This window comes from Centroberyx gerrardi, chromosome 17 (genome assembly GCF_048128805.1).
Source record: "Centroberyx gerrardi isolate f3 chromosome 17, fCenGer3.hap1.cur.20231027, whole genome shotgun sequence".
NCBI classification, from domain to species: Eukaryota; Metazoa; Chordata; class Actinopteri; order Beryciformes; family Berycidae; genus Centroberyx; species Centroberyx gerrardi.
This window is the reverse complement of record NC_136013.1, coordinates 15,875,828-15,890,617: the sequence shown is the minus strand read 5'-3', so window position 1 is coordinate 15,890,617 and position 14,790 is coordinate 15,875,828. Positions and strand designations below refer to the sequence as shown.

The 14,790-nt window shown below is 42.2% G+C and overlaps 2 protein-coding genes across 2 annotated transcripts; both read right to left on the bottom strand.

The window, feature by feature from the left end:
• Window positions 1–80: 80 nt before the first annotated feature.
• On the bottom strand, window positions 81–2,451 carry LOC139931725 (glutathione-specific gamma-glutamylcyclotransferase 1-like). Its single transcript, XM_071925317.1, has 3 exons — window positions 2,087–2,451; window positions 1,873–1,908; window positions 81–889 (listed from the first exon to the last, which is right to left on the bottom strand). The coding sequence occupies exons 1-3, from the start codon at window positions 2,255–2,257 to the stop codon at window positions 467–469; spliced, it is 630 nt and encodes a 209-aa protein (XP_071781418.1). The 5' UTR covers window positions 2,258–2,451; the 3' UTR covers window positions 81–466.
• Window positions 2,452–4,087: 1,636 nt separating this feature from the next.
• LOC139931681 (delta-like protein 4) lies at window positions 4,088–11,611 on the bottom strand. Its single transcript, XM_078289571.1, has 11 exons — window positions 11,223–11,611; window positions 10,866–11,120; window positions 10,250–10,307; window positions 9,428–9,691; window positions 8,316–8,376; window positions 7,795–7,925; window positions 7,370–7,539; window positions 6,893–7,112; window positions 6,032–6,773; window positions 5,666–5,774; window positions 4,088–5,511 (listed from the first exon to the last, which is right to left on the bottom strand). Exons 1-11 carry the CDS (start codon window positions 11,274–11,276, stop codon window positions 5,506–5,508), a joined length of 2,070 nt encoding a protein of 689 aa, XP_078145697.1. The 5' UTR covers window positions 11,277–11,611; the 3' UTR covers window positions 4,088–5,505.
• Window positions 11,612–14,790: the final 3,179 nt, after the last annotated feature.

Genomic DNA, 14,790 nt, shown 5'->3' with positions numbered 1-14,790 from the left:
AAGGACTAAGGCATGTTGCAATATTTCAGTGTTTCAATGTTCAGTGTTTTTATTAAAATATATTTAAAAAAAATGTATACAGTATATTTACAAATAGGTTTTGACATCCTTTTACAACAAAGGTTTAAAAGATCATGGTATAGGAAAGGAAAACTAATCCCATAGTGTACATTGGAAAAAAAAAGATGAGAAGAAAAAAATTCACATGCTTCTTGTATATAGTTTATAGTCGACTGTGTGTGACCTACATATTTTATACCAGGAGTTACTGTGAGAAGCACAGAATTCCTCAGACTGCCTAATCTGGTCAAGCATTCCCTTCAACATGTATATCGAGTCTTACTTTCCTTTTCACCAAGTATGAAAACATCCCAACAACAAGAACCCATTGACACACAACAGGATTACATGAAACAATATAACTGTCTTAGCCTTAAACTTTTTTTATGATATGGAGTGCTTTCGTTTAGTTCCCAGGAGTAAGGATCACTGGTCTGGGGAAAGGATCAACTTTGAGTTCACAGAGCAGGGCCAAGGCGGCCGCCTCGATGGAGAAGAGGTGCTCGTCCTGCACCTCGGGGCACGACAGCCTCATGAACTCTGCCAGGCGGAGCAGGTACTCGAGGTTGTGGCCCGTGTTGCCCCTGCAGGCGGCGATCTGGGCGGCGATCTCGGCGTCCGAGGCGGGGCCGAGGTAGATGGGGTTGTCAGAGGTAGCGATGTAGGCGAGGGCCGGCAGCTGGCCCTGGCCCTGACCCTTCTCTCTGGGGATGAAGTCCACCGTCTCTGTGATGTAACCGCCCAGCACGGCCTCTCTCATGTTCAGGTACTGCAGGGACTCTTCGACCTGGGAGTCCGTCACCTCGTAGGCCACTCCCCAGGTGCAGGCCTGCAGGGGGAACAGGTGGAGGAAAGACAGTGAGCATACTAAATGTCAAAGGCACAGCACAACTAAATATCACGTCATGTGCAACATATAAGAGAAATAAATTGAGTTAAATACGAACACCACTTAATTTCAGTTGTGTTATTATAAACATGCCCAGAGCCTCACCCAGTTTCACCTGTATTAGTGAACATACACTGTTGTCTCCTATTGTAGAGTTTGCCCCTTAATCAGGAATTTAGAAAATGTGACTGTGATAGTATTATGATGAATATCTGAGGATATCTCTGGACACAAAATCATCTTGGGAACTGAAACCATCACCTTAAAATGAAGGTCACTTGGATGTAATCCAAGGAGTGTAAACCACCCAGTTTACCCACGTTTTTAGCCTGACATGACTCTTTATGACCTAAATTCACAGCATTAATCATAAGTAGTATCAAGCTGATGTAAACGATACAAGGATAGGGTCTTTTTAATAGATCACACATCAATGATTAAGAAATCACACATCAATGTTTTTCTGAAAATATAGAAAATAGATTTTTCTTTATATTGGTGGTTGTTTGCCTTATGATGATCAACAACTGGTTTACCCAGGTATTTTCCACTACATCACTGGTTAGACTTAGAATAGTTCAGGCAAACATTATATCAGACTATAAAATAAGTCTCCACATTAGAAGACTGGCACTCCAACTTCTAGGTTTAGGACGGTTGTTCATGTTCGCAAATGGTGACTGGGTTAATACTTACTGTCTTACTGGGTTAAGACATACTATATGCGATATGTATTTATTTTCCTTTGCACATAATAATGGACAATAGAAGAATATTATACATATGGAAGAGAATGCAATTGTCCAGGAGAGGTAAAACCAACAACCCAAAATGGGCTTATAAGAGAACTTCCCTAAATAGATAATACATAAAACCGTAGCCCACAATAGACTACTGGTACTTCAAAACAAGGACACTCTTACCTCATGATCCTCCACTAGTGTCACCACTCTGCCTGGCTGTGGGGAGAAAGGACAGACACAGACATGAGGACATGACAGATCATCACATCACCAAGCATTTTTACACTCATAAATATCATCATAGAGCTACTAGATGACATGTTTTGAATGATTTGCAGGACAATCCAATAACTTTAGTAAGTCACAAAGCTTCAGAAGTAAGTACACAACTCACCCTCTCTTTGTCCCCTCGATAAAAATCATCTCCATGCCAGAAGCGTCTTTTATATCCTTTAATGTAGCCGATTTTGCTCCTCTTGTATTCGAAATCAGGTTTCCAGACTAAGGAGCCATAGCCAAAAATCCACATACTTCTCTTCTCTTCTATAATGCCGTGAGGTTTCATTGCGATGACTTGGCTGGGCTTTAAGAAGCTCTACGAGACTTGAGTCTTTACTTAGATTTATTTCTATGAAGAAGTAGCTGCCGTCCGATGTTGCCTCTTCTATGCATTCCGATGCATCAGACTGCCATTATTAATATTCAAATGCCTAATAACATCAACGGCTTTGTAGGAAGACGACAATCTGCTATACCAAATCCAAAGCGTAGTGTCTATTATTGTGCCCGGTATCATCAAAATACCATTAGGATGTGTAGATGTGTCAGTTTCTCTGCTGTATCCTCCTGAAGTACAAACACGTGTATTTGTTGTTAGAGCTCGTCGGAACAAAACGGTCCCGACCAATGAAATCACAGAAGGGGCGGGCTTAGCTAAACGGACAAGCCAATCAGGATCGTTGTAGGAGTAAAACCAAGAGGCCTATTCCACGAAGCAGGATTCTGACTAACTGAACTACTGGGCAGAGTACTAAACTCCTGGTGGAAAAAACGTCGGCTAACCGGATAGTTCATCGTTTTGAGAATGTCGTAATGGCTTGAAGGAGTTCTTTCTTTCTTTCTTTCTTTCTTTCTTTCTTTCTTTCTCAACAACTGTAACTCTTCAGGTGACTGCATTAGCAAACATCAGACATTAAGTTCCAGTGCAACAAAATGTGCCTCAGAATAGATATAGAAGTAGTGGCATCAAAAGACTCCTCTTAACAGTAACCTACACATTTTACAAGACAGAGGAATATTTTATCCTCACACATCATTTTTAATTTTCACATCATGGTCAAAGGCATGTACTGTATAGCCTATCACTACTATTTTATTCCTTAGCCACCTATCTATTTTTAGTCTGGGAGCACCTATTGTATCCTTGAGTGTCAAATAGTCAGTGATGGCAGCAGCTAATCAGATTACCTATAAATAGAGGTATTTAGCTGTGTTACTTCTAGGTTGTCTTAAGCTCATTACGTGTCTGTGTTCTGCCTAGGTTTGTTTCTGGCACCTTGTGCCCAGGCTGGTCATTGATGAATGACTGCTTGAGCTGATTTGCCCTCTGCCTACTTCTATAAACCAGTATAATATTGATATGTCCCCTATATGGCATGATCTCATAACCAATGCATGGATGTTTTGTGAGCTACACACTGTATGTTGTGGAAGTGGAAGAACACAGGGCTTACTGCCCCCAAGTGTTACTTAAAGACATTGCTCCACTCCTTGAGACATCAAGCACCTTTTACAGTCTTCAACCTGCTGCTTTTCATTTGAGGCAGATGCATGAGAAGAGATAAGGGAAGAATAAGGGAACATTCACCTGTATGGGTGCTGGGGAAATAGATTATGTTGTATGTATTGCACACAAACAGGAGTTCAGAGCAGTAAAAATGCATTCTAGTGGGAGGGGGGTTAAGTGTGTGGGGGGTGGGTGATGGGATGGCAATTTGAAAATGACAGAAGTTGAAGGAAGTGCAGGAGATGTTATGAGTAACAACGTAATTTGCTGTGGTGTCAGTTGGGCATTGTGTGTGCAGCTTCAGAGCTGGAGACTTGGCAGAGGCCGGGCTCCGGGGGCCCTGTTCGCTCTGCTCACGCTCCAGCAGTGAAAGGGCATATGCTGATTTTCTCATTGACACAGCCACAAGCATCTGCTTAGTTTTGTTAAGTACCTCAGTCTAACCCCTCCCTTTCAGTTTTCAAGCTTGGTCTCTAAGCGTACCACTGGCAGAGGCATGAGAGGTGACTCTGATAGAAGATACCGTATGATGCATCATATCTAGGCTTGTCCTTTGTTCCTCAGAGCCTTGATGTGACAGTTAACAGGTTCATTTATACAGTAGTTGGGTAAAAAGACCACGAGAATTCTTTATTTTCACATACAGATTTTTTAAATATATATCTTTTTGTCTGAGCAAGTCCTTACATTGCTGCCAATTACAATACTGTCCACTGAATGATTGCTAGCACATTGATTTCACATCACATTGACACATGCCTGTCATGGACATACACATGGAATCGTTAGAAATGCTACAAGGCCAAACATTATCTAGACAATGAAGCCACTTCCACACCAGGTGACACAAATAAAGATTCTAGATGATTCCAACATTTAGGCAAATCAGGATCTCTATTTGACCACGTACACTCAACCATTGAAGACCAACAAACAAACAGTGTACCAGATATGTATTCATTGTTACTTTTTCTTCTTAAAAAAAAAAAAAAAGAAAGAAACACCAACAACATTTTAAAAATAAATTCAACTTTTTGGGGCATCAACTTAAAAACAAATGTACATTTCATACTTCTAATCTTAACATATAAATATACATTATATACAAAATAATCTTATAAAACATAGAAAGAAAAAGATCAGTGCTTCATATTCTTAAATTACTAATGAAAGACTAATCTTACAAAATAACATTATTGGTTCAGTAATTTCAATTGAAGGCGTCCTTGGTACGATAGTCACTTCATGTATTTCTTTGTCTTTATTTATGGGTGATCTTGCATAAGGTAAAATGAGGCCTTATCTTGAGTTTCCCTGGCGCTGTAGCATATTGCATCAATTGATTTTTTTATGTTACCTCCATTTTGTTGTGCAAAGAAATCAAGATAAGGCGGGGCACAATGTTGTTCTTAAACCCATACATAAGGCTTTGTGATCTGGGCTGCATACATTCTTTATCAAAAGGATTAGATTTACAAAACTGACATGCCTCAAATATTCTTCAAAAATGAACCGTTTTCAGTAGTTTTTTGTCACTCTTCTATTTAGCACAATGCTCATTTTTGCTTGCATAGCGCATAGCCAGGCCACTGAAAATGGAAATGGCTGGCTCCTTCCACAGGCTTGTTGGCAGTAAGTTGATTTGTTGATTGCTGATTATCGCAATAAGGTGGAGAGGAGTACATCAAGATAGTCCTCTTCTACTAATCAACACGCAGGCATAAACATCTACGCCCGCTGCCCTTGGATGAACTTGGACGGACCAGACAAGGGTCTGAATCGAAAACATCAGAGGCGCGTCCGTGAGTCAGATTTGCTCATTATTTCCCACAACAGTCTTTTCAGTCTTTACATTCTAACAAAAATTAGTAGCTTGAGTTCTATTGCATTCAAAGAGCGCACAGGCTCCATCCAGTTATCAAGTTTTCAAGAGCAGCAAGTTGCATTTAAATAAATCCCAGTCTCTCTACACTTGTAAACAGTCCAGAAGACATCCAATGTTCAGAATGACTAATATCTTCCATTTATTATACCTGCGAGAGAGAAGAGAGAGAACAAATCAGTGACCGTCTCAGCAGCTCGGAAATTAAAGTAAAAACAAATTGTCTGTTGCTGATTAATTGATGATATATGCAGGGCCATGCTCAGAAGAAACGGGAAAACAGTTTAAATATGAAAAAAGCTCACCTCAGTTGCTATGACGCATTCATTTTTCTCCTCTGCTATTACAAACACAGACTGGTACACTGAATCTCTGGAAGAACATATCGTTGATATTCTACACTCCGGCCTTTCACTGTGAAGTAAAGAGACTTTGTGTCAATTATTAAGCACAGCACCAATGTTATCTTACACCGACATGAAGGAGTTGATGTTCCAATCTTTGCGGTACTGAATGATGAGATGTTGAACAGCCATGACACTACGTAATACTTAAACAGGGAATTATAGGCATGGATCAATACTTTTTGTAGAGTTCTTACATTTATCTACGCAATATAAATGCCACACCTTACTACAGCTGTTCATTACAATCCTTTCATGTGCACTCACCTGTACATTCTACTCAATGGCATTTTGTCTTCTATTGTCTTTTCACAGTTTTCATCTTTGCCCAAAAGGGACAGTTCACCCTTGTACCCCTTGGAGGTTTTGTAGTCCAGGTGGTAGTGGTTGATGTGTTTGTGGTTGGACTTTTCCCTGGGACAGTCCACCTCCAAATCTATCTTTTTATTGGTGTTCTTGAGCTCTAGAGTGGAGATGAGGTTCTCCTTCTGAAAGTCGGCCTTGGAGAGGTTGTTCATGGTCTCCGAGTCCCGCTCCCTGTTCCTCTGCTTCTTGACGTGGCGTACGACCACGGCCACCATGCAGAGAAGCACCAGAAGAGCCACCAGGCCTACGCCCAGGCTGATGGCCGCCCAGCTCAGCCTGTCACTGGACACCCAGCCTATGTTGGGGCTGGGGGTAATGGCTGAAGGCACGTCGTAGGACTGGCACTGGGGGCCGCTGTAATGGGCGGGGCAGACGCAGGTCGGCTGGCCTTTGGCTCCGGCGGTGCAGGTCCCTCCGTTCAGGCAGGGCTGAGAGGCACAGCGGTCTGTGGGCTTGTCACAGTTGCGGCCCTTGTAGCCCGGCGGGCAGGTGCAGGTGTAGTCGTTGATGCGGTCTATGCAGGTGGAGCCGTTGGCGCAGGGGTTCATGGCACACTCGTTGATGTTGATCTCGCAGCGCAGCCCCGTGAAGCCCGAGCGGCAGCTGCAGAGTCGGAGGTTACCATGGATCACACAGTGTCCACCTGTGCAAAACAAAGCAGCATTGTCCCTCACTCTCTGTAATCACTCACATTATTATTTCATGTATAGATGTACAGAAAGAATATATTATTTTTGATGCAGAGAGAATATGCTGTATTACCATTGGTGCATTGCAGTGAGGTACATTTATCCACTTTCTTCTCACAGTTGAGGCCGGTGTAGCCCGCTGGACACTCGCACATGTAGGTACGCCCATTATCCCTCTCTCTGCACTTCCCTTTGTGGAAGCAGGGTGTATCTGCGCAGGTCAGCATCCTGTGCTCACAGTGTGTCCCTTCAAACCCCTGTGGGCACGCACACCTATAGCCGCTCTCAGTGTCCTGCAGGCAAAGACATGTAAAGTTTATCAACAAGCTCCCTGTCAGATTTGCTTATGGCACCACATTCATAACTGCCCCCCACGCACCCCCTTCATCCTCAGTTTGAATTCTATTTACAGTAGAGAGTCTGTGAACTGGGTCATCCAGCGACTCGACAATCGGTAGCATCCTCCTGGACTAGCAGATAGACTGAGGCAAAAACAAAAACAGGAAAGCCTGTGTTGTGGGAAAGGAGAGAGAGAGACTTCCGGACTCACCAGGCAGTGGCCTCCGTTCCGACAGGGCTGGCTGTCACACTCCCTGACCTCCGAGTCGCAGTTGACCCCGTTGAAGCCTGGCAGGCAGGTGCAAGTGTAGCTGCCCTGGCCCGTGTTCATACACGTGGCCCCGTTAGCGCAGGGTCTGTGGTGGGTGCAGTAGTTCAGATCTGCAAACAAATGTGTGTGGAAAGATTACGAGCAGAACATCTCCAAAAATAACTTTTGCCTCTTGTCTTTATATTCTACTGAAGCTGAGGATCACACCTGTTTGTTGGGGTTGTCATGTTAGCCTGAGGCAGCATTGTTTTATTTACTACCCATAACATAGCCATTGACCCCTAACCACAATTGAGTTTCATTCTTTTGCTCTTTTTTTCCCTTGCAGCTTTGAAAAAGAAAGCAGATGAGAGGTAGGGACTGACCTTGGTCACAGAACAGGCCTCCCCAGCCTTCCTTGCAGGTGCACTGCCACGAGTCCTCGCAGGTGCCGTGTTTACAGAACGGGTGGCGTTTACACACATCACAAAAGAGGCCCTGCCAGCCCTCTCTGCATCTGTCTCACACACAAACAGTACACAATAACTGTGGGCTCATACACAAACATTAACGCTCACACTGTTATTACACTCACACTGAAATTCTGACTCACTGTGGAATACTATACTGTAGAATATTATGTATAGCTTATAGTTTTGTTGTGACATCTGTATAGAATCCTACTAAAATCTATTATAGGATTTTTGTAAGTCAAATATATTGTCACACCTTAAGGGAAATGGGCAGCAATACTAAATGTATAACATTGTTGATAGTTAATCTATTTGTTATTGTTCTGTAGTGAATGCAATTTTTTTGTCAACTTCTGCTTTGGCAATTGAAAATTGAAAATGGAGAGATTTTTTTATGAATAGGTAAACATACAGCCAAATAAGTGAATACTCACTTGCACTCTCCAGGTAATGTGCAATTTCCATTCCTTTCACTGCACCCCTCAAGACAGATTGCTGTAAAAAAAGAAGAAGAGACAATTTAAATACTTACTTAAAGCTCAAGACCTAATAAGCTTCTAATGTGGCATTTTTAACAAGCTCCTAATTTGGCATTTATCACCTTTAAATGCTTTTCTTCTCGAAATAAAACCTGTTACCTGGCCATTTCAATGAGAAACCATAATTTGCTGCGCCTGTTCTGCGCTGTATGTGACATTGATTTTGCATGGTTACAAGACTAGTGTTAAACGGCTGGTTAGTGCGGAGCAGATGCTTGTTCTCAAAAAGCGGGACAGCTGCCCCATTGTTATCGGTGGGCAGTTCGAGCCCCGTTTGCAGCTGCTGCCCTCCCGGTTCAACAATAGAGCCCGCAATTTAGTGGCGCGTGGCGGACGATAATGCCGCGATTAACCCCGGCGCGTGCTGCTGGGCGACCACCGCCCTGGATTAGGCAACCCGCACGCGCCTAGAGGGAAAGTGCACCAAGTAGGCCTACCTCTGTTTAAATGTTGTGTAGATAGTTCCGGTAAATAGATCCTCAGTTGTGATTGGCTGAGTCACATTCGAAGCAGTTGTAAAATACCTGATAAACACACACCTGTGATCACATAGCAGTTGTTGCATATAAATGCGCCAGCCGAAAATCACCATTCATACCAGGATGTAGGCCTAGGCTATATACAGTATGTGTCGCTTTGCAACCTAGTTTTTTGGCTCCTGTTCAAGAACTATATTGCTTCGCGGAAGAATGACATTATTGTTAGAATACAGTTATCACTGATTAAGAATAAAAGACATTAGCGTTCTTACTTTTTATACAATAGTATTAAATGGTATCCATCCACAAGAGGCTAATGCATCTTAGCTGTCACTGTAAAGGAGGGCCTCCTATGTCTAACTTCTTCAGTTTACTCATGCCTAAATCATTGCATCCTTGACGATTACTATGACATCTGAGCGCCAATGTAGACAATATTACAGCAAACCCTGGCCTGAAATCTGACTTGTGACCTTTATCAGAAACAAAGAAAAGTGCCCATATGGTGTCTTTACTCTGATTGCTTACGTTCTTGGCAGTATTCTCCCTTCCATCCTGGTAGACAGGCTATTTGCCCGTCAGGCTTGCAGGTGTAGTGGCCAAAATGGTCGTCTCTTGGAGCGCATATTTTGGAACAAGTGTCCCCGTAGTAATTTTCATTGCAGATGAACCGGTATGAGTACCTTAGCTCCGTCTGCGTCCCGGTCTGCACATCCTGGGACCACTCATGCCCTATTCCCAACTGTTTTTGGATGGCAAAAGAACTAATCAAGAATTCAGGGTTGGTGGTATCTGTGAGGAACAGAACATGACATATAAAAAGTTAGGCCTACAGTAAAGCAGACACATTTTGTAAGTATCAGGTGACCACAGCCTATGATGTAGTGCATGTAATTGTGTTTTGACAGTCTAACAACTATTCTTTCAGTGATTCAAATAACAATAGGCGTACAGTATATTGAAATTTCCTTTTCCTTTTTGTCAGCAACACATGTAGCCATTATTCCCCTATTATGAAGGACCTAACAAAAAAGGTGTAAAATACAGGAAAAGGCGGTCATAGGATTTTTTGGCAAGGCTTTCATATTCTCACTTGAGCCTCTACACTTTCCCACGCCAAAAATAAACCAAGGGAAGTGCAATTGTGTTGGAGAGATGCGATTGTATAAAATGTCCTGTGACTCACAGCGCGTGCTAACAAACACGAATCCATAATTCTGAAAACGCCAAATGCATTTGCTAACATGTATTAATAAGTGGATGTTATTAATGAATTGTGTCATGGGTAATAAGTCATAGGCTACACGACATGTCTCCCTCTAGCGGCGGACAGACAGCGCAGCTCCTCACCTCCAGGTAGATCCGATGCAGGACAATGCCAGGCTTCAATAACTAATGAGAAAGCACCCTGTGGGGACAAATGGGGAAAAAACGTCACCTCAAAAAACAAAAATTATAAATGGCACGCTTGATATGTCTACATTATACTTGACTCTACTGCCAGGAAATATTGATTGTTAAAAAAAAAAAAAAAAATGTTTTTAGGGTTAAGTGAAAGTGTCCCAAGTTGTCCCCAGCAAAATGAGGAATAGTTTAATTTCACTATAATTCAAAATAAATTGTCCCAATTAGAGAATGTAGGAGAATGACTGCTGTAATCATAGGTTACATTCTCACCACTATTATCTATCTCCCCACGTACAGTGTTGACAGTGACTTACATAAATATTAATGACATAAATTCATAGTATGCAGTAGGTAGCAGTTTGATAAGAGGATATGGTCTTTTAAGAAAAAAATGATTTTCTGAAAATCTATGATTTTTTGGGGGTAATTTTGTTGGTTTTGATGCCTTATGATGGTCACCGATTGGATGTCAGATAGTTTATCCACTTCTTTTCTTCACTTCAATTCAATGCTAAATAAATAAAAGTCGTGGACCGGACAGCGGGACAGGTGCTCTTACCGGCCAGGTGAAGTTGAGCGGCAGACGCAGCCTGCCGTCCTGCTGGATGCTGAAGGAGTTGGTGCCCAGAACAGGTGTGGTGCCTCTGCCAAATAAAAAGTTCCCGGGAGACCCCACCGTCTGGTAGTTCTTCAAGCAAACCCTGAAAAAAGTCCTGCAGCCTGCAGTCCTGCCGCAACTAAGTCCATTTGCCAGCAAACCTCTAGTATTCTCAAACTGATGGAGATCTACCTCGAACACACCTGATCCCAGAACCTAAAAGGATACAAACAGTGAGCACACAGAATAATTCAACATGCTTTTTTCTAGAATAGTCCTGTACTGTATTGCAAAGATTAAAAAAAATTAAAAAAATACCTGAGTAAGTAATGTTATAATGATTGCGAGGATAGAGGTGAACCAAACGGCCATTCTTTAGAGTTTGATGTGCGTATCCTTTGAAAATCAAGTTGTCCTCCCGCAAAACGCTCCTATTCCAAGTGGTGGTGAAAATGGAGTGCTTATAATAAAGTGGTGATAATAAATATAATCCTTCTTCAAAAGCCTGTAGGGACAAGATCCAGCTCCACGATCCGTATCCAGAAGAAGTTGGAAAAACCCCGAGTTATCCAGTGCTAGAGGTTAGACAAATACCAGTAACGTCAATATCCACAAATTAGTCATTCTTCTGTCTTTCTGTTGCCCATCCATCGTGCCGGTCAGATGTTTGTGTTTGGTGTGCTGATGCGAGTCTTGTGCTGCCAACAGCGATGCGCACATGTGGTGCATCAGCGCATACTGACTCTTAATGAAGGATGTTTGACGTCCCTCCCAGTTTATATACGGGAGTGGAGTGTCATTAGAGACACTGCCAGTCAATAAACACCGCCCACTTTCCTCTGCACCGTCGTTTTTGCCTCGAACATGATTAACATTCAGCATTTTTTTTATGGTTGAAAAGGAAGATAATGTTTTGACTCACCTGGTTCAGATGATAAATATAATTTTGTGTCCTGCACGTTGCATGCATCCTGTATTTTTCATTTCCTTAAAACACTAGTATAGCTACCGCAAAACTAGGTTACAAGTCCCTATTGTAATATTATAATGAATTCATATGAGATCAAATCTACCCTAAAGGTCGACAGAGTCACTAAACTCACTGTTGAGTACCACAGACACACTGAGTTCCTATAGCAACATTACAGGAATATCATTTTTCTTTAGGGATCATCAACTGGTTGTGCGTCTTTGCGCGCTCCATTCTCGTGGATGCGGCCGGCTCCTGACCCCGCAGCCTCCTCTCTTGTCTCTTGTATTTATTTTAGACAGAGAGGACGGAGCTGCTGATAACCCCGCAGCTGTATGATAATGGCTGCTCCTTCCAAACACTTACACACTTTGTCTAGCTCATAAATCATTTGAAAATGTAGAGAGCTAAATTGAACAGGCCTACGGTCTCTCTCATCCCCATCAGCGAGGTTAAGTACGGAATGGAGTGGTCCCTCCAAGATTTATTGTGAAGATACTGATTATAGTTTGAGTTTAATATTCATATAATTAGGTTTGTTTTGCTTGTGAAATGTTGCTATTTTCAGATCTTTTGCACAAGCCCAGTGTAATCATCCTGTCCTTTCTTAAATGATTAATTGGATTTTGTATTGGAGTTCTGTTGATTATTTCAAATTCTCTCTCTCTCTTTCTCTCTCTCTCTCTCTCTCTCTCTCTCTCTCTCTCTCTCTCTCTCTCTCTCTCTCTCTCTCACGCAGACACGCACAAACATACACTGTTCAAATTTAATCAGATGACTAAATGTCTACATGCATGCTGTAACACACACATGCACACACACACAAGGAGAGAGAGAGAGACTATATTTTACTTTATACTTATTTATTATGCATAGGAAAAAGACCATAACCAGCACAAGCATCCAACTGTTCAGCCACTTGATATCACATTATAGCTCATAATCCCCTCTTGAAAGCACCATTTGTTTGAATTAAAGTCAAGACTGTATCCTACATGTAGTGCAACAATATTTGTTGAACTAACATCCACCAGAGCCAGTTGAAAAACGTTCTTCTCTTTTCAAGTTCAAGTGATTGTTGAGAGAGGGAAAGCAAAATGAACCCAAAACAGTATATGGAGGGTTGTTGAGCAAATAAATCGAAATGCCATATAGGTTTTTATCGCACGTGAACTCACGCTGGGCACAGGCATTGTTGGCTTTATCACCTCTGCACCAGGCCAACTTGTCTGGGAGGATTTACAGTGCGGCGGTGAGGGAACAGGATTTAGGAACTGTTCCCTGGCCACATGAAGGTGTCTGGCTGCACCGCTCTCCTGCAGAGATGACTTCATATCCAACCCCCCACCTCTGACTTATTGGTTTGAGGTTCCACTTTAGGGCAGAGACAATGGACTATTGAGTCTGGAGCAGTGTGAGTAAGAGGCCCGGACATCTCATACCTCTGCTGCATTGAAGCCCTCGGCGTTCCCACCATTGACTGCATCGCGCGGATCCTGTGGAGTATCAATGCTGCAGCGGCTTAACCCTATATTCACGTCCTGCTTAGTGTACGCCCGGTAGGAGCAAACTTGACCTTAGTCACTTATCTCCTGGTGAGGCATCTCTGCAGTTTATATGGGTGCCAGAGACTCTAGAGTGTCATCAATCTCCTTTGTAGAGAGAGCTATATACAGTAATGGTGCTTTAGCCTTCCCCTCATACACGTCAAAACATCCATACGCTTTAATTATTGATGGACCTTGGTTAGGGTTTCCCAACTGTGGCTCCGGTTTCAGTGCCGTGCAAAGCTTTTGACTGTACTAAACAAGCAGCGGCGCTCGGATCGGAACATCTTCTCTGTGTGGCATGAAAGAAAACACTGGCTTGGATCAGATACGGAGAAGCGCCTCGCTGATAATGGAGTTAGCAGACTTTCTCAATATTTATACCACAATCTCCCCATTTTATCAATCTTGTTGCGCCCTTATTTATTTTGTGTATTTTAAGATTGAAAACCTGGCCTGAAATAATACAACATTTTAGTCCGTAGCTGTAGGGTTATTTACTCTTGGCCAATGCAAACAATAACCTAACAGGCTCTTTTCTCCTGTGTTGCTCTAGAATAAACACAGCCTTGGAAACCAGACATCGGCCCTCCGCAAGTCCATCTGCAGCCCTCTGTTGGGCATCATTTTTCTTTGTGACAGTGTTTTGTAAAGCTGACTTCTGATTGTTCTATGGCTTTTCAGCTGGCATCCAAACCCTAAAAATAACATTTTGATTGGGAAATGAAGAGGTATGAAAGCGCTTTTGGACTTGGACTTAATAGGCAAGTTGCTATTTATGACAAATTGCCTGATGTAATTGTTTTGTTGCTTGGCAGATTTGTAATGTCTGTATTCGCAGGAAAGTTTGCCTTGTCAAGCTGTTCATAGTTTACAGATTTTAACATGCTTGAAATCTCATTACTCAAACCACGGATATTTTAATCCAATTAGGGACACGCTGTTTCAGCTGTCTGTCACTCTGGACTTTGGTTTTCTTCAGATGTGAGAAATGAGCACCACAAGGCACATTTGCTCATACTGCAGGCCTACAGTCACACCAGTAGACTCTGTTGATACTGATTTATTTCCAAAACATATGAAGATTATTGTATCCTTCACCAGTATAGCAGGGATCAAAGACCTTCTGTAATTAAATTTCCCTCAGCCGAATGCCAGTATGTCTTTACTGTAAATTTGTATTTGGACAAATGACTTGACTGAAATGTCAACTGCCACAGATATACTGTCAAATGGTGACAGTATCAAATAGTGGAGGCTAGAGAACAAACCAGTTTTGTGTTTGTGTGTCATTTTCCTGAGGATAGTCGCATTTAACATTTGATCAATAATAAGTTTTACAGAGTTATTTTATCGTGCTGTCCTCTCA

What these genes read in the sequence shown, in the direction of transcription:
- LOC139931725 (XM_071925317.1), bottom strand. Translation starts at nt 2,257, where the DNA reads ATGAAACCTCACGGCATTATAGAAGAGAAGAGAAGTATGTGGATTTTT. An exon ending in ATCGAGGGGACAAAGAGAGG is followed by an intron (nt 1,909 to 2,086) that starts GTGAGTTGTGTA and finishes TTCTCCCCACAG; the next exon opens with CCAGGCAGAGTGGTGACACT. An exon ending in CACTAGTGGAGGATCATGAG is followed by an intron (nt 890 to 1,872) that starts GTAAGAGTGTCC and finishes TTCCCCCTGCAG; the next exon opens with GCCTGCACCTGGGGAGTGGC.
- LOC139931681 (XM_078289571.1), bottom strand. Translation starts at nt 11,276, where the DNA reads ATGGCCGTTTGGTTCACCTCTATCCTCGCAATCATTATAACATTACTT. An exon ending in ACATTACCTGGAGAGTGCAA is followed by an intron (nt 7,926 to 8,315) that starts GTGAGTATTCAC and finishes TGTGTGAGACAG; the next exon opens with ATGCAGAGAGGGCTGGCAGG. An exon ending in CTCACTGCAATGCACCAATG is followed by an intron (nt 6,774 to 6,892) that starts GTAATACAGCAT and finishes TGTTTTGCACAG; the next exon opens with GTGGACACTGTGTGATCCAT.